This window comes from Panthera tigris, chromosome D2, assembly GCF_018350195.1.
Source record: "Panthera tigris isolate Pti1 chromosome D2, P.tigris_Pti1_mat1.1, whole genome shotgun sequence".
Lineage (NCBI taxonomy): Eukaryota > Metazoa > Chordata > Mammalia > Carnivora > Felidae > Panthera > Panthera tigris.
In genome coordinates, this window is record NC_056670.1 from 3166127 (window position 1) to 3193473 (window position 27347).

Genomic DNA, 27347 nt, shown 5'->3' on the forward strand with positions numbered 1-27347 from the left:
CCTTGCATAAATGCCTAGTAGTGCAATTGCTGAGTCGTAGGGGAGTTCTATTTTTAGTTTTTTTGAGGACCCTCCATACTGGTTTCCAGAGTGGCTGCACCAGCTTGCATTCCCACCAACAATGCAAAAGAGATCCTCTTTCTCAGCATCCTCGCCAACATCTGTTGTTGCCTGAGTTGTTAATGTGAGCCATTCTGACAGGTGTGAGGTGGTATCTCATTGTGGTTTTGATTTGTATTTCCCAGATGATGAGTGATGCTGAGCATTTTTTCATGTGTCAGTTGGCCATCTGGATGTCTTCTTTGAAGAAGTGTCTATTCGTGTCTTTTGCCCAAGTCTTCACTGGATTATTTGTTTTTTGGGTGTTGAGTTTGATAAGTTCTTTATAGATTTTGGATACTAACCCTTTATCTGATAATGTCATTTGCAAATATCTTCTCCCATTCCGTTGGTTGCCTTTTAGTTTTGCTGATTGTTTCCTTCGCTATGCAGAAGCTTTTTATTATGATGAGGTCCCCATAGTTCATTTTTGTTTTTGTTTCCCTTGCCTCCGGAGACATGTTGAGTAAGAAGTTGCTGCGGCCAAGATCAAAGAGGTTTTTGCCTGCTGTCTCCTCGAGGATTTTGATGGCTTCCTGTCTTACATTTAGGTCTTTCATCCATTTTGAGTTTATTTTTGTGTCTGGTGTAAGAAAGTGGTCCAGGTTCCTTCTTCTGCATGTCGCTGTCCAGTTTTCCCAGCAACACTTGCTGAAGAGACTGTCTTTATTCCATTGGATATTCTTTCCTGCTTTGTCAAAGATTAGTTGGCCATACATTTGTGAGTCCATTTCTGGATTCTCTATTCTGTTCCATTGATTTGAGTGTCTGTTCTTGTGCCAGTACCATACTGTCTTCATGATGACAGCTTTGTAGTATAGCTTGAAGTCTGGGATTGTGATGCCTCCTGCTTTGCTTTTCTTTTTCAAGATTACTTTGGCTATTTGGGGTCTTTTCTGGTTCCATACAAATTTTAGGACTATTTGTTCTAGCTCTGTGCAGAATGCTGGTGTTATTTTGATAGGGATTGCATTGAATATGTACATTGCTTTGGGTAGTATTGACATTTTAACAATATTTGTCCTTCCTATCCAGGAACATGGAATCTTTTTCCATTTTTTTTGTGTGTCTTCTTCAATTTTTTTCATAAGCCTTCTATAGTTTTCAGTGTATAGATTTTTCACCTTTTGGTTAGATTTATTCCTAGGTATTTTATGGTTTTTGGTGCAACTGTAAATGGGATCGATTCCTTGATTTCTCTTCCTGTTGCTTCATTGTTGATGTATAGGAATGCAACCGATTTTTGTGCGTTGATTTTATATCCTGCAACTTTGCCGAATTCATGAATCAATTCTAGCAGGTTTTGGGTGGAATCTTTTGGGTTTTCCATATACAGTATCATGTCATATGCGAAGAAAGTTTGACCTCCTCCTGGCCGATTCGGATGCCTTATATTTCTTTCTGTTGTCTGATTGCAGAGGCTAAGACTTCCAATACTATCTTGAATAATGGTGGCGAGAATGGACATCCCTGTCTCGTTCCTGACCTCGGGGGAAAGCTCTCATTTTTTTCCCCATTGAGGATGATATTAGCGTTGGGTCGTTCATATATGGCTTTTATGATCTCGAGGTATGCTCCTTCTATCCCTACTTTCTTGAGGGATTTTATCAAGAAAGGGTGCTGTATTTTGTCAAATGCTTTCTCTGCATCTATTGAGAGGATCATATGGTTTTTGTCCTTTCTTTTATTGATGTGATGAATCACGTTAATTGTTTTCTGAATATTGAAACAGCCCCGCATCCCAGGTATAAATCCCAGGTCATGGTGAATACTTTTTTTAATGTGTTGTTGGATCCGGTTGGCTAATATCTTGTTGAGGATTTTTGCATCCATGTTCATCAGGGAAATTGGTCTATAGTTCTCCTTTTTAGTGGGGTCTCTATCTGGTTTTGGAATCAAGGTAATGCTGGCTTCATAGAAACAGTTTGGAAGTTTTCCTTCTGTTTCTATTTTTTGGAACACCTTCAAGAGAATAGATGTTAACCCTTCCTTATATGTTTGGTAGAATTCCCCTGGAAAGCCATCTGGCCCTGGACTCTTGTTTTTTGGCAGATTACTAATTTTTGATTACTAATTTTGATTACTAATTACTAATTTTTGATTACTAATTCAAGTTCCCTACTGGTTATGGGTCTGTTTCTTCCTGTTTCAGTTTTGGTAGTGTGTATGTTTTAGGAATTTCTCCATTTTTTCAAGATTGCCCATTTTATTGGCATATAATTGCTCATACTATTCTCTTATTATTGTTTTTATTTCTGCTGTGTTGGTTGTGATGTCTCCTCTTTCATTGTTGACTTTATTTATTAGGGTCCTTTCCTTTTTCTTTTTGATCAAACTGCCTAGTGATTTATCAATTTTGTTAATTCTTTCAAAGAACCAGCTTCTGGTTTCATTGATCTAGTGGGGTTTTTTTGTTGTTTTTTTTTTGTTTTGTTTTGTTTGTTTTGTTTTGTTTTGTTTTGGTTTCGATAGCATTAATTTCTGCTCTAATCTTTGTTATTTCCTGTATTCTGCTGGTTTTGGGTTTTATTTGGTGTTCTTTTTCCAGCTCCTTAAGGCATAAAGTTAAGATTTCTGCTATGATTTGCTCACATCATCCTTCTATCCCTATTTCTCTCTCTTCCTCTTCTGGGACCCTTATGATTCTGATGTTGTTCCTTTTTAATGAGTCACTGATTTCTCCAATTCTTAACTTGTGCTCTTTTGCCTTAATCTCCCTCTTTTTTTCTGCTTCGTTATTCTCTACATATTTGTCCTCTATATTGCTGATTATCTGTTCTGCCTCATTCATCCATGCCGCCGCTGCATCCATCTGTAATTGCAGCTCAGTTACAATATTTTTAATTTCATTCTATTTTTTATTTTTATCTCTGCAGAAATGGATTCTAATCTATTTTCGACTCCAGCTAGTATTCTTATTATCATGATTCTAAATTCTTGTTCAGACATCTTGCTTGTATCTGTGTTGGTCAAATCGCTGGCTGTTGTTTCTTTGTGCTCTTTCTTTTGGGGTGAATTCCTTTGTTTTATCCTTTTGAAGGGAGAAAGGAGAAAAATTAAAATTAAAAAATATTAAAATTAAAAAATATTAAAATTAAAAAATTAAACACACACACACATACACACACACACACAAAACTAATAAATGATGCTAGATCCTAAGTGTGTTTTGGTCTGGGTGTTGAAAGTGGTTTGACAGATAAGAGGGAAAAAAAGAGGGGGGGGAATCGTTTGGGAATTTGAAAAAAAAGAATACACTGAAGTAGACTAAAATGAGATGATAGGAGTAAAATAGAATTTAAAAAATTTACAAAAAAGTACAGAATATAGTAGAACAATTAAAGAAAAATATTTTTATAAAAATTAAAAATAAAAATGAAATTTTTTCTCTTTCTGTATTCAAGAAACAGAAAAGAAGCAAAAAAGAGAAAAAAGAAAAAAAGTCGTTTGAAAATTTGAAAAAGTTATTACACTATAGTAGACTAAGATAAAATGGTGAAAGTAAAATCGAATTTGAAAAAATTTACATAAAAGCAAAAAATATAGTAAAAAGTTTTAAAGAAAAATATTTTTAAAAGAAACAAAGTAAAAATGAAGTTTTTCTTTTTCTGCATTCAAGAAAAAGAAACAAAAAAGAAAGAAAAAGAAAAGGAAATCGTTTGAAAATTTGAAAAGGTGAATACACTGATGTAGACTAAAATCAAATGATGGAAGACAGAATTTGAAAAAATTTACACAAAAGTAAAAAATATATATATACTATATATAGTATATATATAGTATATGTATAGTAAAAAATATATACATAAAAAATATATATAAATATGTAAAATATATATAATATAAATATATAAAAATATATATAGTAAAAATTTTTTAAGTTATTTTTAATAAAACGTGAAAATATTTTTTTTTATTTCTGTATTCAAGAAAAAGAAAAGAAGTGAAAAAGAGGAAAAAAAAGACAATTTAAGAGATGGACCTGCTATAAGATTGAAATAGGACTGACATCACTTCGTCTTCCCCCAGAAGTCAGTCTCTGAAGCGCTTTATAGTCCATTAACTAAGTAGGCGGTGAGACTTGTGTTCTTGAGGAGGGAGGTTGGCCCAGTTGGGCGGGGCTCAGTGTAACGGCTCCGCCCTCCACCAGATGGCGCTGCTCGCCTTCTGGGGTGGAGTGTTGCGGCGCTCTTGGGTGCGTATGCGCATGCGCGGCAGAGGTGCAAATGGCGTCAGCCACCTACCCGGTCTGTTCTCCCGGGTCAGCAATCGCTCACCCGTCTCCTGTCCTCCGTCTTCAGCTCTCGGACACTCCCCGCTTTCTCACTGTCCGTGACCAGGCCCCGGGCAGTACCTCTCTCCCGAGTTCTGTCTCAGACGCGGCTGTTTTCCTGGCCCCTTACTTCTGAAGGACCGCGGCTTTGGCCCGTTCCGCCCTCTGCGGGAGGGTCTCACCCAGCAATGGCCGAATGAACAATGGCCGAATGAGCAATGGCCGAGTGTCGGCCGCACCCAGGAACGCTTGCGGGACCCTGCTGCTGCCGGTGCCCGAGACTGCGGCCGGGTGCCAGCCCGCCCCAGAAAAAGTTCGTGAGATGGTGTAGCAGGTGCTTTTCAGGGATGATGGAAACTCACAACACGCATCTGGCACCAGGCTTCAGCCTTAAGGACCTTGTCCCAGCCCCAGCGAATGTGGCCGTTTTCTGGGGTCTGCCGGGACCAGGGGGCTTCAACAGTCTCCAGGAAATGTCCTTCCAGCAGTGGAACCGCTTTTCCCCGTGTGGCCAGAGAACCTCCCGGACCCCACCCTGCTCCTGGGGATTCGCCCTTCCCATCAGAGCACCGCCAGGTAGGGAGCTGCGGAGTTGCAGCCTTTGCGTCCCCCTTGTTTACAGTCTTAATGGAATTGAAACCCTCTCCTTTCTCCTTTCTGCCTTTTTGTTTAGTCCCTGCAGCTGTTTCCAATTTTCCACTTTCTCTCCAGCTGCTTTTGGGGAGGGGTGCTTTTCCCGTATTCTCACACCCCCCCCCCAGTCTCCCTCCTCTCTCCTCCTGCAAAAGTGGCTCCTTGTATGCCGTGGGGTTCTCTCTCCCCAGGTTCACCTCTCAGCACCGTGTACCTGCTGAGTTCTGTGGTTCAGGTTGTGCAGATTGTTGTGTTAATCCTCCAGTCAGTTTTCTAGGTGTGTAGGATGGTTTAGTGTTGGTCTGGCTGGATTTCATGGGCGCGAGACACAAAAAACTTCCATGCTGTTCAGTCATCTTGGCTCCTCCTCTCATCTCTTTTATGTTTTTAAATCAGCTAAGACTGGTGAAAACTTCCTGCAGCTGCAGTTTCAAAGGAGAAAGCACATGCACATCCTCAAGTGATGTTTTGGCAAAAAAAAAATTAAAAAAAGTGGTATCCTTATCTTGCTGGAGATTTGATTTATTGTTGGAGAGTTGGAGAACAATCCAGGATTCAGGGTTTCTAAATGATTGTAATGGAGACCAGGATAAAATATTGATCCTCTTGAAGAACATCTTAGCTTATATCTTTTTAAAGCACTCAATCTCTAATACACATTTTAAAAGAGTATCTTCAGTGATTTTTGTTTCTCTAACTTCAACCAAATAGATTTTTTTGTGAGCAAGTGCTTGATGAGTCCATGGTTTTTCCAATGGTGGGTGGGACTAGAGATGTGGCTCACGTTTAAACTACCTTTTTATAATCATCACACTTAAAAATTGTATAGTCTGTCTCTTCAACTGCATCAACTTGTTGTTCTGAAAGTAACAAGATCTTGCAGAATTCTAAGAGTATGAACCTTTATCACTTCAGTATGTCCATGAATTGAGTACGTTGTAATTTACTTAGTCTATGTTTTACCATTTGGCCCAGCTGATAGCGTAAGCAGATGTTGGTGAGCATTTTGACCTCAGTAGTATGACTTCTGGGCTTGTTCTCTTGTTCACTTTTATTTTTGCTGGGAAGAAATGGCTTTTGCTTCGTGACACATTCTCCGTGATAAGTGAATGAACTGTTGCCCCCTCCTACCCTTTTATTTTATGTTCTGCATCTGCATGGTTTTCTTCTTGTTTTCTCCTGGCTTTTATGTATATTCTGTGCTTCTTTAATCGCAGTTGTAAAAAAAAAAAAGTGATATTTTATTTTAAAACATCGTGGCTAATATTTCCAATTAGCCACAAAACAAAATGAAACAAAATGAATAAGTCCTTTCACATGCTTTAGTCTATATAAACTCCCAGTGGCAACAGGGTGAACAGTATTATTCATTGAGTAACAATGTGCCTTTGCTTACATACATTATTCCTCATGATAATATATATTCATTAATGTGTATTAATTATACATTAGTATATACCATGGCTGTTCCAAGGGACTCTGGGTTAGTGTGTTCACTTTTTTTTTTTAAGCTTATTTATTTATTTTGAGAGAGCAAGAGTGCAGGAGTGGGGGAGGGACAGAGAGAGAAGGAGGGAGGGGATCCCAAACAGGCTTCATGCCGTCAGTGCAGAGCCCAACTCAGGGCTCAAACTCACGAACTGCGAGATCATGACCTGAGCTGAAATCGAGAGTTGGATGCCCAAGCAACCGAGACACCCAGGTGCCCCCAGTGTGTCACTTATTAAACTAATAAACTAATTTAACTAATAAACTAAATATTAGTTTAATAAATAAACAAATAAATAAATAATAATAAATAATTAATAAATAAATGATAAATAATAAATAAATAATAAATAAACTAAATAAACTAAAATTAGTTTAATTAATAAACTAATTAAACTAATGCTCCCAGTCTCAGTGGGTGATTTATTGGGCTATCCCTTAATGCCAGCTATTTATTCTCTTTGATGAGTGGTAAGCTATAAGGTCAAAGGCTATATCTATACCTATGTATAATCTGGAAAAACTAGTTCTAGGGTCAGTTCATTGATTGCATGGTACCATGCTCCCTATATTTTACTTTAGAATTATTTCCATTTTGACCCTTTACGTTTTGTCAAGAAAATAAAAGGGTACAGAATTCCACATAATCCATCTATGCCCTGACAGGATCTCTGTGTGGGTTTCCCATGATCCCAAAACAAAATTTCCAAGGTTTTTATCATTTCATATTTTTTTTTAAAGTTTACATGTTTCCAGTGTGATAGCAAGGCATAGAGAAAGGAGATCTAAATTGTGAACTAATAAAGCTGGAAAACTGGGGTTCAGTCCTGGGTATGTGTTTATGAGCTACACCGCCTCGGTCAGGGCATTTTCAGGGCTTGGGATAAAGACGTGGAGAAACCAGAAGGTCAGCTTCATTTTATTCATGAAAAATTATGATGAAATGGCAGGGTCTCTTTTGTTTCTAAAATTCTATGATTCTTTCTGTCTTTCTTTCTTTCTTTCTTTCTTTCTTTCTTTCTTTCTTTCTTTCAATTCATTTACTTAACATACAGTGTAGTATTGGTCTCAGGAGGGGAACCCAGGGGGTGGATGGTAGGATAGGTTAAAATTCTGTGATTCTATTTTTAGTTGTATAAGTGATGTATAAACAAAATAAACCTGCCTAACATACCTTCTACACCAATATGTATAATACATATGTATTTGCTTAATACTTTATTCACACCAGAATACAGATACTAGCAATTGTCTAGAGGGCCAGGTATTCATATTAATTTCTAAGGAAAGAGTGAAAGATAGAAGGAAAAAAAACCTATCTCATTCCTGAAGTTTTATAATTGTATGTCCGTGCCATGCTTGTGGGATCACTATTGACCATTATGAAATAGGAATCACATGTAAGTAAAAGGTCTCGTCCCTCAAGTAATGTGAGTGAAGTGCACTTGAACAAAGCTGCCCATTTGGCAATGGTTTGTTCTTTTGAGGTGAATAAAATATAAATTAAAAGACCAAGGTCACTTTGCAAAGCAGTGTACTTGTAATTTTGTAAGTTTAACCGCTGTTGACTTGATTGGTATCATTTTCAATCTTTAGCATATATTGTGTGTGGTTAATATATCCTTAATATACAAATCCTAGCCCAATCAAAATCTATGTTTTGTATGAAGTTGTTGAATACTCATGTGTTTCTTTCCCTGAAGGAGTTTACCAAGTAGCTATCTATCTATAAGAACATATTCTTAGCTGAAATGTATACTTTATAGAACCGTAAACTGAGAAGTGTGAAAAAAATCAAAGTAGACAGACTACTTCCAGGAAAGTCCTAGAAAGTCTTGACAAAGAAGCAGATATGAGCATGAGAAGAACCTCCCTTAGCCTGTGAATCTTGTAATCTAGATTTTACTCAATAACAACTATATCATGGGCATGCTTACTGGTTAACCTCACTGAAAAACTATAGATAGCTACATTTTCATTTTCTTCTTTTCCTTTTTTTTTTTTTTTTTTGAGAGAGAGAGAGAGAGAGAGAGAGAGAGAGAGAGAGAGAGAGAATCCCAAGCAGGCTTTATGCTGTCAGTGCAGAGCCTGACCCAGGGCTTGAACCCACAAACCATGAGATCATGACCTCAACTGAAATAAGAGTCAGATGCTTAACCAGCTGAGCCACCCAGGTGCCCCATTTTCAAATTTGTTTTGATCAAATAATACACATTTGGTAGCTTTGTTTATGTTTTCATTTGCAGGGAGTAACATGCAATGGATTCTTCCAGGTAGATCATGTAGCTGAGCATTCTTCCAATTGGCTTAAACTGGGCAAAGATTGTTGCAAGAGATTTTATGCAACCCATATTGGTTGTATATCTTGAATAATTAATTGTTTCATAGCAACAAGTGGTTTCTGTGCACAGAGTGATTTTCTTTTTTTTAATGTTTGGAATGAACCCAAACAGGCTATTACTCTGTCTCCCTGTAGAACTTACTTTTTCAGCTTCATTGAATTAGGTTAATTAGAAAGGCAATGGACCCCCTCCCACTGCCACCCCCGTGGCATTTTTAGAGAGTAATTCACTTGTGTTATAACTGCCTATTTAAAGAAGCAAATGACTTTCACAGGAAAAACATTAACTATCCAAATTTTATTTATGCTATATAAAGTATAGATAAATATATGTAGTTAATCTAAATATAGATATAATATATAATGCACTATAAAATGATATATAGTGATATAAAATAATATAATATTAATATTATATATTTAATATGTATAGTTACATATAATATATAATACAATATGAATAATGTAATATAAAATAATATAAAATGATATATAATATACAAAATCAGATAATAATGTAAATATATATGAATATAATATAAATATATATTTTGTTACTATAATACAGGTGTTTTCGATTTTAGTTCCTATCAAATTAAACATGTTCTGGGGATAGGAAAATAGTGTTCAGTCTGAAGATCACTATTAGTATGAATTTGTGAAGTAAGACCTTTTTTTGCCATCAAATCTAATCTGAGTTCCTATGAGAAAAAATCAGAATTGTCTGCAGTTAGGAAGTGGAAAGAGTGGGTACCACCCCCTCAAAATAGTAGGCCCAAACACATTGCCCATCAGTTGGATCAAGAGGTTCTGTCTACACTTTTATCTACAGAAAGGATTCTCTTTCTACCTTCTAACTTCCCAGAATAATTATTTGGGACTCAAATCTTCAGAGTCCATAAAAATTCTTCCAGACTGCCGCCATGTCTGTGTGTTGACCAAACATGATAATCCTAGCTTTGTGAAATGAACAGTAGACTTGGTTAGTAAAGAACACTGGGACGTAAAATAAATCACTTTGCTTTAGCTTCGGGTCATTTCTCTTTCAAAATGGTGTTAATGGCATCAACAGCAGTAACCATAATTACAAATGCTCAAGTCCTTCTTCTGTATGAGGGATAGCAATCAGTGCTTTGCCTGTATTATCCGGTTCAGTCATCCAGGAACCCAATAGGCTCTTCTTTGATACACTTACATTATGCACATCAGTAAGTAGTGAATGGCATTGGTATAACAAGGAAATTGTATTGATGCATAAGTTACTTTATAATATGTTTATGTTTTGAAATATTCTGGACAAGCTTTTTCCATACTTAAGAAGAAAGACTTGTGAGAAGATCTTAAGAACAAAGCTGAAAATCTGCAGTCCCTTTATTTAGTACAAGTAGAACCTGAATTAGCATCTACACCTGATAGATATGTCTGCTTGGAGAAGTTATAGATATAGATGAAGTGACTGCAGAGTTATTTTTTTCTGAATTAGAATAATAGATTCATGAAGAAAGCTAAACACCCAACCAAGTTTCTACTTTGGATGAAAAAGGTCTCTACCTAGTAGCAAATCACCCTCAATACTTACTTTTTGAAGGAAGGAACACAGACCCCAGGGTTTAAGTTTGGCAAACATAGGCCATGATGTTTTGTGAAAATACCATTAAGTATTTAACTGTTCTAGTGTTTTTATTGATTTTCGACTACTTTGGTTTCTGTTAGTGCTCTGGATACAAGAATACGTGTGTCTTTCAGTTACGTACGTACAGCATTATAGAACTATCTGTCCTGCTTTCGTCCTGATTTTATAAAAAGAGAAATTGAAGGTGAGTGGGGTTAAGTAATCCAGCCACCTTCACACAGTTGGCAAGTGGTGGACCCAGGACTGGATTCTGTCACTTCCAGGGAAGGCTCTCTTAACTTCTGTGACATGAATATCAAACTAAGTTTAATTCCTTTTTCCTGATTGCAACTGTTTATTATTATTATTATTATTATTATTATTATTATTATTATTATTGCAAAAGGAAAATTTCACAGAAGAGGAGCCTGTCTTGGGTCCTAACATATTCTTCAAGACAGATCTCTTCAGGTTAACACCTGTTGATCAATGGATCCCTCTACTTTGATGCAGTATGTCTCATCACCTGTAATAATAGCCTTTGTTCTGGTCTGCTCTCTGGTAATAGAGCCATCCAGCTTCCTTAATCAGTGCTGCATTATGTATCCTACCCTTTTCTTTGTCATGTATCTGTGTCTTTATATTCCAGATGGAGTCAGGGGTAGGAATAGATTTTCAGCATCACACAGGAGGGGTTAAAAGGAAGGTTTTACTGGAAAAGGTGGAAGCTTGCAGAACAAGAGAGGAGGCAAAGTTACCATGCTCTCCCCAAATGCCCAGATTTCCTGCCAGACAGCTGTTGGCCAGCCTTGTCTCAGTACCCAGATGCCCAGGCTCACACCCTGACCTGTGGCAAGTGTAGTCCCCACCACCAGGTTGCAGACAGACCCTCCATAACCCTGGGCCACAAGTCCCCTGCTCTACTGGGAGGAGGTAGAAGACGAGGCTCTCTGGGAAAACCAGAAGGAATACCTACATTCTTCTTCTTCCTCCTCCTCCCCTCTCCCACCCCTCCTCCTCCTCCTCCTCCTCCTTCCTGATTTATGCATTCATTTTTTCTTTTCTTTCTCTCCCTCCTCCTTCTTCTGCTTCCTGCTTCCTGCTTCCTGCTTCTTCTTTCTTTCTTCCCCTTCCTCCTCGTCCTCGTCCTCGTCCTCGTCCTCGTCCTCATCCTCATCCTCATCCTCATCCTCATCCTCATCCTCATCCTCATCCTGGTCCTCGTCCTCCTCCTCCTTCTTTTGAAAAATATTGCCCTTTGTGTCATGCCTCCTTCAGCCATGCTCCATTCTCTCTGGTTCTCCAAACTTTTGCTGCAAGGTAACATGGCTTGTGAAAGTATTGAGAGATTTTGGCAACATGAAGGCATATTCTGGTGAAAGAGAAGCTCTTCTTCTGTCGCCATACCAGCACTAGGACCAGTTACTGATGAGTCCCAGTCACCAAAACCACAGAGCTGACAAGGAAGCAAGAAAACAGTTAGATTTTCTCCATGAAAATTTAAAAAAAAAAATTAAATAAAGTATAAGTCCAGATACGTTGTTTTAGTTTCACTGTGTGAATTGTCATTAACATAATGATTACACCTTCCTCTGGTTACAACCCATTTGGACCGTAAAGGGGAGCTCACTGCCCCATCCTTCCATGTGTCCCCATGGTGTGTCCCCGTGCCTTCAGACACTGCTGCCCCTGCAGTGATGCATGGGTGAGTCAAGGCATAAACCTCCTGTTAGTTCACCTGCTATTGTACATTCCTTTGTTTATTTATTTTTATTTATCTAAACCCAAGTTAGTTCACATACAGTGTAGTATTAGTTTCAGGAGTAGGGGCGCCTGGGTGGCTCGGTTGGTTATGTGTCCGCCTTCAGCTCAGGTCATGATCTCACAGTTTGTGGATTCAAGCTCTGTGTTGGGCTCTGTGCTGACAGCTCAGAGCCTGGAGCCTGCTTTGGATTCTGTGTCTCCCTCTGTCTCTGCCCCTCCCCCACTCATTCATTCATTCATTCATTCTCTCTCTCTCAAAAATAAAGATTTAAAACAATTAATTAAAAATGGAGTAGAACCCAGTGATTCATCACTTACATGTAACACCCAGTGTTCATCCCAAAAAGTGCCCTCCTTAATACCCATCACCCATTTGGCCCATCCCTCACCCACCTGCCCTCCAGCAACCCTGTTTGTTGTCTGTATTTGAGTCTCTTATGACTTGCCTCCCTCCCTGTTTTTATATTATTTTTACTTCCCTTCCCCTATGTTCATCTGTTTTGTATCTTAAATTCCACATATGTATGAAATCATATGATATTTGTCTTTCTATGACTGACTGATTTCACTTAGCGTAATACACTCTAGTTCCATCCACGTTTTTGCAAATGCCAAGATTACATTCTTTTTGATTGCCTAGTAATACTCCATTGTATCTCTTATGGTTTGCCTCCCTCTCTATTTTTATTTTATTTAAACAGAAAATAGAATCCCATTGACTTCCCTAATATTGAAAGTACTTACCACATAATTTTTAAGGGTTAGTTATATGAATTATTTGTAAATAAGTGTGTACTTGAGCCTTGAACATATTACTAGGTCAGAAAATGCCATCATTGGGACCCCTGGGTGGCTCAATCATTTGAGTGTCTGACTCTTGATTTCCGCTCAGGTCATGATCTCACAGTTCATGGATTCGAGCCCCTTGTAGTACTCTAGGCTGACAGCATAAAGCCTACTTGGGATTTTCTCCCTCCCTCTCTCTCTGCCCCTCCACCCCTAGCACTCTTTTCTTTTGCTCAAGATAAATAAACTTAAAAAAAAGAAAAGAAAATGCCATCATTGTCAGACTGTACTTTTGGATGTATTATCTATAGCTAGTCATTTGCCATTTCAAAAAAAAAAAAAATAGAAGAATCACTTTCACTCAATTTTTATATCTATGTGTACTAGTATGTGGAAAAAGTAGAAGGAAATAATCTTCACTTAGACATGCATTTGTGTGTGTGTGTTTAATCATTATTCAGATTTATTGTTACAGAAGAACAATTGTTCCTTTCAACATTCCCTAGGCAGGTAAAACTGACTGATAATAATGTTATAAAGAAATATTACAGCTATTACTATTGTTATTATTACTATTACTATTACTATTAATTTGCTGAGAAAATCTTCCAAAGAGACCCCCCCCTTTATTTGTAACTATACAATGATATAACATTTGGGCCTTAAGAAAATGCAGCTGTCACATTTTGCATTATTATTCAAGCTAGATTTATATTTATGGATTATCTATATATTATTGTGTGTTATCCTGAGGCAATGGGTTCTGTAGATATTCCATTTATTCTAATGTTTTTCAGGGGGTACATTTTTATTTGCATAGCCACATCTTTTCTAGATGCCATAATTTTAATAAAATGGATGGGCTGAAAATGATTGCCCTAAGCTATAGTGCACTATTCTTTGGCAAAGGGATTGTTGGTGTGTGTGTGGGCAGGGGGGTGCGGAATGGGATTTGAATTGCATCAGTGCTGTTTGCATCCAACTTGTAAAATGCATGGAATCTTTAACAAAATAGGGAAGGTTGGAGATGTCCTGTCTTTTCAACTCATCCAACAAATGTCCACAATTTAGCCTGCCGAAAGGATAATAAGAAAGCAAGCATCACAATGCCACATTGGACTAGCATGTTGTTCTGGTCAAGCACCCCAGACGAGTCTTAAAGAAGAATGGACTCAGTCATGGGTCTGCACACTACTTTTGACTTTCACATTGAGATTTATGTTTTATGGATTTGCTCTAAGATGAAAGAAGAAAGAAGCAGTTCTCACCATGGGAGACCCTGCTACTTCTTTATCTCTTCCTTTTCTTCCTCTCTCTTATTTTCAGGACATCTCTTTTCATATCGGAAGTCTTACTGAGTGAACTGAAGTATCAGCCTCTGTTACTTCAGGATCTCCTTTTGTTCAGGGTGAAACCCAGTGATGGCTCCTGTGAGAAGCGATGGACAGGGAGGGGAGCAGGTTTAAGTTGTCCAAAGGGAAACAAGAAATAGATGATGAAACTCACCAAGTGGCTGAATCTCTGCCTGCCACCCTCATCTCCAGATAAACATCATTTATAAATAGTGGAATAAAGGTGATTTTCACCCTTTTGAAACAGGACGTCTTCTGTATCATGCCAGATGTTACGTTGGATGTTTTTTGCTTTAAAACAGACTTGCCGGTCAGCTGGCATTTAAGCGTATGATCTTGTTAAAGATGCTGTACAAGTAGGATATGTCTTCAAATAACTGTCTCTGGCCCGCAGGTACGATTCTGGTGGATAACATGCTGATCAAAGGGACTGCGGGAGGACCAGACCCCACCATCGAACTTTCCTTAAAGGACAATGTGGATTACTGGGTGTTGCTGGACCCCGTCAAGCAAATGCTCTTTCTGAACAGCACGGGCAGAGTTCTGGATAGAGACGTTAGTGACTCTTTTTTCCTTTTGTCCCTGTGTTACAACCTTACTATAGTTTTCATCACTGCATGTGTTTGTTGAGGATGATCTTGGACTTTCTTTATATGATTTGAGATTCTTTTCTGTGCTTATCAACAAAAACATTTGTTTAACTCCTTGAAGGAAGAATAAGAAGGGGAGGGGCCATCTGTGTCTGGGAGAATGATTGTATTTCCCTCTGACCCCCAGGAACGCGTGGAGGGTAGATGTTCACACTAAGGAGTGGTGACTTTGGAAGAGCAGGGGAGGCAGAGCGAGGGCCCACGCCAGAGTGTGGGTGTGCAGCAGGTGTTGCTTGAGGATGCAGAGTGAGAGGAAGAGCACAGGGTCTGCCGTCACTAGGAGTGAGCACGGGGTGAGGGGTGGGTTTGTGGCCGTGCGCGTGTAGGGCTGGGGAAAAAGCAAAAGAAGGTGAGCGTGAGTTTCCTGGCGATGTGCCAGTCCAGCTGTGACCTAAGCAGTAAGGCAGCCTGTCCTACGTATTGTGTCATGAAGAATAGCTCAGCTACCAAAGCTGCTGAATGTGTCATTTCCGAAAAAGTGGGAAGACTTGGGTAGATTTATGTAGGCTTCTAAGTGTTGAGTGCAGAGATGAGTGTGCGTGTGCGTGCATGTGGCCGGGCGTGCACGACAGTAATTGTGCAGGACCTTGGGAGTACATCTAAACGTGTGTACTCCCAAAGTTCCAGGTCATGAAATCCAAATGTCAGACCCTCAGCGTAATGAACCTGAATCATCTCCCTGCATCACTCAGATTTATGATCTGCTCTACAGTACGGTGTGTGGAGTGGATGACCCCTGACGTAGTTCATGTCTAAAATTCGGAGTCTCTTAGAGCTTTGCGGTCAGGGGGTGGGTGGGAGGGTATAGGACAGGATGGGTTGTCTTTGTCCACTTGGGGGCCCCACACGCAGCTGACTGAGCAGATGTGAAGCACCGGTGGCAGTGGACAGTATGAGTGACACTGTCAGGCTCAACATGGGGGAAAAAGTCAGCCTGGATGCTGCCCCCGGTCCCCCACCACCCCCTACTGACTGCTGTTTATACCCCACACTTTGCAATTTTGGCCGGGCGGCTATGAGAGTATAAAATGGAATGGGAACCATTATTATCTATTATTGTAGCTTAATTTACGTCCTAAGTCATAACTTTTGTGACAGTAGTGTGGATAATGGCACCCAGGCTGCACCAGTGCCCCCAACTGCGACCATACAGGCTCCCTTTCCTGGCCTTCATTAGGGGCATTCACATCCATGTCACATGGATTTCATTATGTAACCTGTTAGGAGAATTATAGAATACTCATCTAGATCACTGTTATTTTATAATGTTTCCTTTTCTTAAAATCACCTACTACCTAAGTATAGTAATTTACTAGTTTACTGGCAAATTACTTTCTTTTTGACACCATTTTTTTCATGTGATATTAAAAGCACAAGTTCTAGAGTGAATGAGTAGAGACAAAGGATATACTTCAGTATAAATAAATGGTGTTCTGTGTCTCCAACGTAAAACATTATTTAATTACTTACTAAAGATTGCCTTTACCTTCAGAAAAAAGTACCTGCTTCCCTAGTATTATTTTTTATTTCTAATAAGGGCAGCATTTATTGGACATTGGCTCAACTGAAACAGTACCGTGGGAATACACTTAAAATTGTTTGACTTAAAAGTAATAATTGCAAAAAATGTGAATGAATACAGTTTATGTGTTCATCTGGGCTGATTTTTGGTTTATTTATTTATTTTTGAGGGACAGAGCAAGCAAGAGAGAGAGAGAGAGAGAGAGAGAGAGAGAGGGAAACACAAGCAGGGGAGGGGCAGAGAGAGAGAATCCCAAACAGGATCTATACTCTCAGCACACAGCCCAATGTGGGGCTCAATCCCATGAACTGTGAGATCATTACCTGAGCTAAAATCAGGATTCAGATGCTTAACCAAATGAGCCACCCAAGTGCCCCAGGCTATTTTTATTTTTTAAACACAATAATAAAGCTAATTTCCACCTACTTAAAATGTTCTTTGGACTAGGAATGGTATGGTCAAGTTAAACTTGCCAAGGTATTTCCTAAATTAAAGTGTTGTCAGTGGATACTTACCTGAATTATCTAAAGATGCAGATTAGAACATCTAAAGAATATTAAGTGTGAAATGAATATTGCAGAGGAACATCTATAAACGAAAAGCAAAACATATGCTCACGTAGGTGCGACATATTAGCAACTTGGCAAACAAATTCATTGAAATAATGGGAAGAAATAAGTAAAAGACATGATGATAGTACATATGAGGTCAAGGTTAGGTTCACTAAATACAGTATGTACTTTCAATGTAGTATTTTTTAGAGTTTGCTGATTACAGATGCTTTACAGAATCTTTGGATTTTAGAGGCGGAAGGACTCTTAAAGTTTTGCTAATTCAATTTTTTGCCCATAATCTGTGCAGTAGATTTAGACCCAGTGAGTCTTTAACATTTAGCACTTGCCTGTGGTGAAATGAGAATAATAAAACAATGGGGTGATTTTGTTTCTTTATTTTTGTCTCCAAAGCTAAGTGTGTTCATTTTATTCTGATATCATGCCCTCTTTGCATTTTTTATTTTCTGTGGACCTTGTAGATTATAGATGGCTTTTGCTTTAAAAAAAATTAACGTTTATTTATTTTTGAGAGAGAGAGAGACAGAGCATGAGCAGGGTAGGGGCAGAGAGAGAGAGAGAGAGAGAGAGAGAGAGAGCCAGTGAGCAGAATTGGAAGCAGGCTCCAAGCTCCAAGCTGTCACCACAGAGCCCGACGTGGGACTCAAACCTACTGACTGTGAGATCATGACCTAAGCCGGAGTCGGATGCTTAATCAACTGAGCCACCCAGGTGCCCCTATGGCTTTTGCTTTTTGAAAGTGTTTCTTAAAGAAAGAAAAGATTATCTATCTCATGTTAGCTTTCCATGGTTTTTGCTGGCTTGTTCTTTTCTGGTATGTTGTTGTTGTATATTTTACTCGCCTGCTGCTCTAGTGTGCTGTGTTTAGGTGAAGAGAGTCTAAGTCCATGCAGCTAATTAACTAGTTCGCCATGCTGCCCAACAATTGGTCTTTGGTGTCAGGTAATTCTTCTTGGATAAATGTGTGAGATGGATTTAAGCGAAGCATCAGAAGTCTAAGTGTAAACATAGTAAAAAGAGAAATGTGGAAGAAGTAAGAAGTGTAAGAATAAGAGTAACAGTGTGTAGTGTCAACCTGCTGGCTAGTAATGGGGGCCATCGAGTTAAAGAGTGACCATGAAAGGGGAAAAGAATAGTTTGATATAAAAAAAAAAAACCCTGCCAAATCTTTATAATATATCAGAAATGAATTGTGTCATTAAGAAATATTTTCTTGGGCACCCATGTGTCTCAGCTGGTTAAACAACAGACTTCATCTCAGGTTATGACTCACGGTTTATGAGTAAAGCCCCACATCAGGCTCTGTGCTAGTAGCTTTGAATCCTCTCCCCCCACCCCCCAAAATAAATAAATAAACTTAAAAAACAAAAAGAACTATTTCCTTGGAGGCTCACTGTATTGCTGGTTACTAAGTTTTGATGAGCCAAGGAAATAATGATAGGCTGAAATGAATCTTTCATTGGTGGATTTGTTATTAAGTCTTCATTTTGGGGAGATAGAGCACTTAGGATTACCATCAAATCTATGGACTCATTTCTCAAGAAAAAGCTTATTTGCACATGAATAAATTGCCACCAAATTCAAGAGTTTCACTAACTACCAAGGTTACCTAGACCCCAGGTTATAGGTTTTGCCTTGGGAAAGCATCTTCCTACTTTTCTTACTCTTAAATTGTTAAGAGGGTTTTACATCTCAAAATCAGTAATTGTAAACAGAAGCAAGAAAAGGAGTTGTTGGCTGTACTTTCATATCTATACTTTCATATAGCAGCCCACTAGAGTAACTGGCTGTGGTCCTAATGCTTTCCTGAGCCATTAGATGCCTGCCACGTTTTCCATAATAGAAAGTGATCTCCATGTGACTCAGAAAAAATAAATCTCAGTATAAGCTCTTGCTTCAATGCAGCTTACTATGTCCTATATTAATCTTTGAATTTTTTAAATTCTTGTGAATTGCTCTCTCTGACGCCATGACACTTTTACGGCTTTATTCATCAAAGTCTAAAGGTGTTTATTCTGAAAATTCTTAACCCAGCGCCCATCTGTTTTATGTGAAGCACAGACTATTGCTGCTAGTAAAGGAGTGTGGTAAACCCATGTTTTCAGTCCAAATCCAATCACAACTGGAAATTTTAATTTTATTTAACAGTAAAATAATATCAGCTTATGGCACACATATCAGAAAATAAAAATCATATGTGCAAACATTATTTTCCATCTAAGGAAAATATTTAATATTTATCCTGCTGTATATTATTTCAAACATATATATGTGTTGGCATGTGTCTTCATAGTATCACACTGGGTATGATGTTTCAGCCTTTTTTAATGTGATTTGTAATATACTTCCTTTCATGTGAATGAATGTATATATAATCATTTTTACTGGCTGCATAGTGTTTCATTGGATGAATAAATCGAGATTCTTTTTCAAAACAGTCTCCTATTTTGGACATCAAGTTGGAAGTTATTGATGATTTTCTTTTCTTGCCGTATCTTTGTCCAGTTTTGATATCAGGGTAATGCTGGCCACATAAAATGAGTTTAAAAGAATTCCCCCTTCTATCTTGGAAGAGTTTGAGATGGATTGGTCTCCATTTGTCTTTGAATGCTTGGTAGGATAGAGCAGAAAAGCCATCTGGTCCTGGACTTTTATTTGTTGGGAGGGTTTTGATGACTGATTCTATTTCCATGCTAGTAATCATTCTGTTCAGATTTTCTATTTCCTCATTATTCAGTCCTGTTAGATGGTATATTTCTAGGAGTTTGTCCATTTCTTCCAGTCTGCCCAATTTGTTGAGACATAATTATTCATAGTAGTCTCTTCTGATCCTTTGAGATATCAGATGTAATGTCTTCTTGTTTCTATTTTTTTTAATATACGAAATTCATTGTCAAATTGGTTTCCATACAACACCCAGTGCTCATCCCAAAAGATGCCCTCTTCAATACCTATCACCCACCCTCCCCTCCCTCTCCCCCATCAACCCTCAGTGTGTTCTCAGTTTTTAACAGTCTCTTATGCTTTAGCTCTCTCCCACTCCAACTTCTTTTTTTTCCTTCCCCTCCCCCATGGGTTTCTGTTAAGTTTCATACATATCTTTCTCTGTATGGCTTATTTCACTTAGCATAACACTCTCCAGTTCCATCCATGTTGCTACAAAAGGCCATATTTCATTCTTTCTCATTGCCACGTAGTACTCCATTGTGTATATAAACCACAATTTCTTAAAATTATTTTAATGTTTGGGGCGCCTGGGTGGCGCAGTCGGTTAGGCGTCCGACTTCAGCCAGGTCACGATCTCGCGGTCCGTGAGTTCGAGCCCCGCGTCAGGCTCTGGGCTGATGGCTCGGAGCCTGGAGCCTGTTTCCGATTCTGTGTCTCCCTCTCTCTCTGCCCCTCCCCCGTTCATGCTCTGTCTCTCTCTGTCCCAAAAATAAAAAAACGTTGAAAAAAAAATTTTTTTTTTAAATTATTTTAATGTTTTATTTTATTTTTGAGACAGGGAGAGACAGAACATAAACAGGGGAGGGTCAGAGAGAGGGAGACACAGAATCTGAAACAGGCTCCAGGCTCTGAGCTGTCAGCACAGAGCCCGATGTGGGGCTCGAACCCACGGATCGCGAGATCATGACCTGAGCCGAAGTCAGCCGCTTAACCGACTGAACCTCCCAGGCGCCCCAAACCACAATTTCTTTATCCATTCATCAGTTGATGGACATTTAGGCTCTTTCCATAATTTGGCTATTGTTGAGAGTGCTGCTATAAACATTGGGGTAAAAGTGCCCCTATGCATCAGCACTCCTGTATCCCTTGGGTAAATTCCCAGCAGTGCTATTGCTGGGTCATAGGGTAGATCTATTTTTAATTTTTGAAGAACCTACACACTGTTCTCTAGAGCAGCTGCACCAGTTTGCATTCCCACCAACAGTGCAAGAGGGTTCCCGTTTCTCCACATCCCTGCCAGCATCTATAGTCTCCTGATTTATTCATTTTGGCCACTCTGACTGGCATGAGGTGATATCTGAGTGTGGTTTTGATTTGTATTTCCCTGATGAGGAGCGACGTTGAGCATCTTTTCATGTGCCTGTTGGCCCTCCGGATGTCTTCTTTAGAGAAGTGTCTATTCATGTTTTCTGCCCATTTCTTCACTGGGTTATTTGTTTTTTGGGTGTAGAGTTTGGTGAGCTCTTTATAGATTTTGGATACCAGCCCTTTGTCCGATATGTCATTTGGAAATATCTTTTCCCATTCCGTTGGTTGCCTTTTAGTTTTGTTGATTGTTTCCTTTGCTGTGCAGAAGCTTTTTATCTTCATGAGTTCCCAATAGTTCATTTTTGCTTTTAATTCCCTTGTCTTCGGGGATGTGTCAAGTAAGAGATTGCTACGGCTGAGGTCAGAGAGCTCTTTTCCTGTTTTCTCCTCTAGGGTTTTGATGGTTTCTTGTCTCACATTCAGGTCCTTTATCCATTTTCAGTTTATTTTTGTGAATGGTGTGAAAAAGTAGTCTAGTTCCAACCTTCTGCATGTTGCTGTCCAGTTCTCCCAGCACCATTTGTTAAAGAGACTGTCTTTTTTCCATTGGATGTTCTTTCCTGCTTTGTCAAAGATTAGTTGGCCATACTTTTGTGGGTCTAGTTCTGGGGTTTCTATTCTATTCCATTGGTCTACGTGTCTGTTTTTGTGCCAATACCATGCTCTCTTGATGATGACAGCTTTGTAGTAGAGGCTAAAGTCTGGGATTGTGATGCCTCCTGCTTTGGCCGTCTTCTTCAAAAGTACTTTGGCTATTCGGGGCCTTTTGTGTTTCCATATGAATTTTAGGATTGCTTGTTCTAGTTTCGAAAGAATGCAGGTGCAATTTTGATTGGGATTGCATTGAATGTGTAGATAGCTTTGGATAGTAATGACATTTTGACAATATTTATTCTTCCAACCCATGAGCATGGAATGTTTTTCCGTTTCTTTTTATCTTCTTCAATTTCCTTCATAAGCTTTCTATAGTTTTCAGCATTCAGATCTTTTACATCTTTGGTTAGATTTATTCCTAGGTATTTTATGCTTCTTGGTGCAATTATGAATGGGATCAGTTTCTTTATTTGTCTCTGTTGCTTCATTGTTAGTGTATAGGAATGCAACTGATTTCTGTACAATGATTTTGTATCCTGCAACTTTGCCGAATTCATGTATCAGTTCTAGCAGACTTTTGGTGGAGTCTATGGGATTTTCCATGTATAGTATCATGTCATCTGCAAAAAGCGAAAGCTTAACTTCATCTTTGCCAATTTTGATGCCTTTGATTTCCTTTTGTTGTCTGATTGCTGATGCTAGAATTTCCCACACTATGTTAAACAACAGCAGTGAGAGTGGACATCCCTGTCGTGTTCCTGATCTCAGGGAAAAAGCTCTCAGTTTTTCCCCATTGAGGATGATGTTAGCTGTGGGGTTTCATAAATGGATTTTATGATGTTTAAGTATGTTCCTTCTATCCCGACTTTCTCAAGGGTTTTCATTAAGAAAGGATGGTGAATTTTGTCAAATGCTTTTTCTGCATCGACTGACAGGATCATATGGTTCTGTTCTTTTCTTTTATTAATGTGATGTATCACGTTGATCGATTTGTGAATGTTGAACCAGTCCTGCAGCCCAGGAATGAATCCCACTTGATCATGGTGAATAATTCTTTTTATATGCTGTTGAATTTGATTTGCTAGTATCTTATTGAGAATGTTTGCATCCATATTCATCAGGGATATTGGCCTGTAGTTCTCTTTTTTTACTGGGTCTCTGTCTGGTTTAGGAATCAGAGTAATACTGGCTTCATAGAATGAGTCTGGAAGTTTTCCTTCGCTTTCTATTTTTTGGAATAGCTTGAGAAGGATAGGTATTATCTCTGCTTTAAACGTCTGGTAGAACTCCCCTGGGAAGCCATCTGGTCCTGAACTCTTATTTGTCGGGAGGTTTTTGATAACTGATTCAATTTCTTCGCTGGTTACGGGTCTGCTCAAGCTTTCTATTTCCTCCTGATTGAGTTTTGGAAGTGTGTGGGTGTTTAGGAATTTGTCCATTTCTTCTAGGTTGTCCAGTTTGTTGGCATATAATTTTTCATAGTACTCCCTGATAATTGCTTGTATCTCTGAAGGATTGGTTGTATTCATTCCATTTTCATTCATGATTTTATCTCTTTGGGTCATCTCCCTTTTCTTTTTGAGAAGCCTGGCTAAAGGTTTATCAATTTTGTTTATTTTTTCAAAAAACCAACTCTTGGTTTCATTGATCTGCTCTACAGTTTTTTTAGATTCTGTATTGTTTATTTCTGGTCTGATCTTTGTTATTTCTCTTCTTCTGCTGGTTTAGGGTGTCTTTGCTGTTCTGCTTCTATTTCCCTTAGGTGTGCTGTTAGATTTTGTATTTGGGATTTTTCTTGTTTCTTGATATAGGCCTGGATTGCAATTTATTTTCCTCTCAGGACTGCCTTCACTGCATCCCAAAGCATTTGGATTATTGTATTTTCATTTTCGTTTGTTTCCATATATTTTTTAAATTCTTCTCTAATTGTCTGGTTGACGCATTCATTCTTTAGTAGGGTGTTCTTTAACCTCCATGCCTTTGGAGGTTTTCCAGACTTTTTCCTGTGGTTGCTTTCAAGCTTCATAGCATTGTGGTCTGAAAGTATGCATGGTATGATCTCAATTTTTGTATACTTATGAAGGGCTGTTTTGTGACCCAATATATGATCTATCTTGGACAATGTTCCATGTGCACTCGAGGAGAAAGTATATTCTGTTGCTTTGGGATGCAGAGTTCTAAATAGATCTGTCAAGTCCATCTGATCCAATGTATCATTCAGGGCCCTTGTTTCTTTATTGACCGTGTGTCTAGATGATCTATCCATTTCTGTAAGTGGGGTGTTAAAGTCCCCTGCAATTACCACGTTCTTATCAATAAGGTTGCTTATGTTTGTGAGTAATTGTTGTATATATTTGGGGACTCCCATATTCAGCGCATAGACATTTATAATTGTTAGCTTTTCCTGATGGATAGACCCTGTAATTATTATATAATGCCCTTCTTCATCTCTTGTTACAGCCTTTAATTTAAAGTCTAGATGTCTGATAAAAGTATGGCTACTCCAGCTTTCTTATGACTTCCAGTGGCATGATAAATAGTTCTTCATCCCCTCACATTCAATCTATAGGTGTCCTCAGGTCTAAAATGAGTCTCTTGTAGACAGCAAATAGATGGGTCTTGTTTTTTTTTTTATCCATTCTGATACCCTATGTCTTTTGGTTGGAGCATTTAGTCCATTTACATTCAGTGTTATAGAAAGATATGGGTTTAGAGTCATTGTGATATCTGTAGGTTTCATGCTTGTAGCAATGTCTCTGGTACTTTGTCTCACAGGATTCCCCTTAGGATCTCTTGTAGGGCTGGTTTAGTGGTGATGAATTCCTTCAGTTTTTGTTTGTGTGGGAAGACCTTTATCTCTCCTTCTATTCTAAATGACAGCTTTGCTGGATAAAGGATTCTCGGCTGCATATTTTTTCTGCTCATCACATTGAAGATCTCCTGCCAATCCTTTCTGGCCTGCCAAGTTTCAAAAGAGAGATCTGTCACGAGTCTTATCGGTCTCCCTTTATATGTTAGAGCATGTTTATCCCTAGCTGCTTTCAGAATTTTCTCTTGTTTCTAATTGTGTTTATTTGAATCCTCTTTTTTGTTTTTGTTTTTTTTTTTTCCCCATTGGTGAGTCCAGCTCAAAGTGGCTCAATTTTGTTACTCTTTTCGAAGAAAGCTGTTAGTTTGGTTGTTCTTTTCTGTTGTCTTTTAGTCTCTATTTCATTTATTTCCAATCTGAAATTTGTTATTTTCTCTCTTCTACTAACTTTGGATTTCATTTGCTCTTCTTTTTCTAGTTCATTTAGATGTAAAGTGAGATTATTTATTTGAGATTTTTCTTATCTTTTGATGTAGGCATTTATGAACTTCACTTTTAGCACTGCTTTTGCTGTATCTTGTCAGTTTTGGTACATTGTATTTCTACTTTCAATTGTCTCAAGGTATTTTTTTTTATTTCTCTTTTCATTTTTTTTCTTTGGTCCACTGGGTTTTAAGTTGCATGTAGTTTAATCTCCACTGTATATGAATTTTCTAGTTTTCTTCTTATAATTGATTTCTAGTTTTATACCATTGTGGTTGGAAAGGACACGATACAATTTCAATATTCCTATATTTATTAATGCTCATTTTATGGCTTACCGTGTGATCTATCTTGGAGAAAGTTCCCTGTGCACTTGAGAAGAAGTATATTCAGTTGCTCTTGAATAGAAGATTCTGTATGTGTCTAAGTCCATCTGGTCTAATGGGTCGTTCAAGGCCGATGTTTCCTTAATGATTCTCTGTCTGAATGATCTATGCATCGATGTTAAGTGGGGCATTAAAGTCCCCTACCATTATTGTATTGCTGTCTATTTTTCCCTTTATGTCTGTTAATATTTACTTTATAAATTTAGGTGCTCTTATGTTGTGTGCATAAATGTTTACAAATGTCATATCCTCGTGTTGGACTGACCTCATTATCATTATTAATGTCTTTCTCTGTCTCTTATTACAGTCTGTGTTTTGAAGTCTTTTTTTCTTTTTTCTGATATAATACAGCTTATCCTGCATCTGATTAGTTTCCTGATGTGCAGTTACTTAGATTGTTGCCAAAAGTCTTTGTGTTGTTTATTTCGTGAGTATAATGAATCATCACAAAAAATGTAGGGATGCTCTGAATAGCAAAACAGAGCCCACAATCAGGGGTTGACCCTACTAACAATGCCAAAGCTCCATATTATGGTCACTAGGGTAGAATTCATTTTAGTGTTTCTTAGGGGAAAGTTGCTCTGGAAATTTTTTATTAGTGGGATTTTTTTCCATGGAGCTTTTCAAATACAATGATGCTTGTCTAAGTGTCTTAGCCCATCCGGGCTGCTGTAAAAAATGCCAAAGGCTGGGTGCCTTATAAACAGCAGAAACTTCTTTCTCACAGTTCCAGAGGCTGAATGTGTGAAACCAGGTGCCAGCACAGTCAGGCACAGGTCCTCTCCAGGTTGCAGACTTCTTTTATTCTTACATTGTGGAAAAGGACAAGGACTCTGTCTTAGGCCTCTGTTAGAAGGGTGTTAATCTCATCACCTAGTCACCTGATTCATGTTGTTAAAGGGGGAATAAGAAGTAGATGATGAAACTCACCAAGTATTAGAATTTCTGTCTTTTACCTTCACCCCCTCCCTAAAATATATTTTATGAGTAGCATAATAAAGGTGTGTTTACCATTGTTAAATTATGCCTAAAGTTGAATAAATTCTGCATTGAGACTTACTTTCTTTTTTCTTTTTCTTTTTTTTTAATTTTTTTTTTAACATTTATTTATTTTTGAGACAGAGACAGAGCATGAACGGGGGAGGGTCAGAGAGAGGGAGACACAGAATCCGAAACAGGCTCCAGGCTGTCAGCACAGAGCCCGACGTGGGGCTCGAACCCACGGACCACAAGATCGTGACCTGAGCTGAAGTCGGCCGCTCAACCGACTGAGCCACCCAGGTGCCCCGAGACATACTTTCAAGTGAGCCAAAGACCCCACCTCCTAATACCATCACATTGATCATTAGTATTGCCACATGTGAATTTGGGAGGGCCAGAACATACAAACTCTTGCATAGGAATATTCTTATTTTATTCAAAATTCTTTGTCTTATAAGGAAGGCACAAAAATGCCTTCAAATTAGCTGAAGTTGATTGGTGAAAAATATTAAGAATATCAACATCATAGGTGCACCTGGGTGGCTTAGTTAGGTGCCGGACTCAACTCAGGTATTGATGTCAGGGATGTGGGTTCAAGCCCTGCTTTGGGTTTGTTGTTGGGCATGAAACCTACTAAAAAGAAAAAAAAAAAAAGGAATATCAACATCACAGAAATGAGAAATAATTTGATTTTTTTTTGTGTTGTATTGAATATTGTAAATTTGCCAGGGACAGAGGAAACTATTTGTTCTTGGACCACATGATCTGTACATTTCTTTGTGTATGTGCTGTGTTTCCTTCTTCCTACAGTTCAGAGTCCTCTGTGTATTTCTAATTCTCTCACCCCATTTCTTTGGTTGTATGTGGCTTTTTCTCTTACCAGCGTCCGCTCTGTTGCACCAGGCCCTGTACACTTTTAATGGAAAATGACCACAGTTACTGTGTTTTATCTAATTGATGAGAGAGA

General features: G+C 38.5%; 1 protein-coding gene across 1 annotated transcript in view; it reads left to right on the top strand.

Annotated features, from left to right (window-relative positions):
- The window catches only part of PCDH15 (protocadherin related 15), an 833394-nt gene that overhangs the window by 302385 nt on the left and 503662 nt on the right, over positions 1-27347 (top strand). Inside the window, 1 exon segment of the mRNA XM_042960326.1 lies at positions 14743-14903. Within this exon segment, the coding sequence (XP_042816260.1) occupies positions 14743-14903 (161 nt within the window).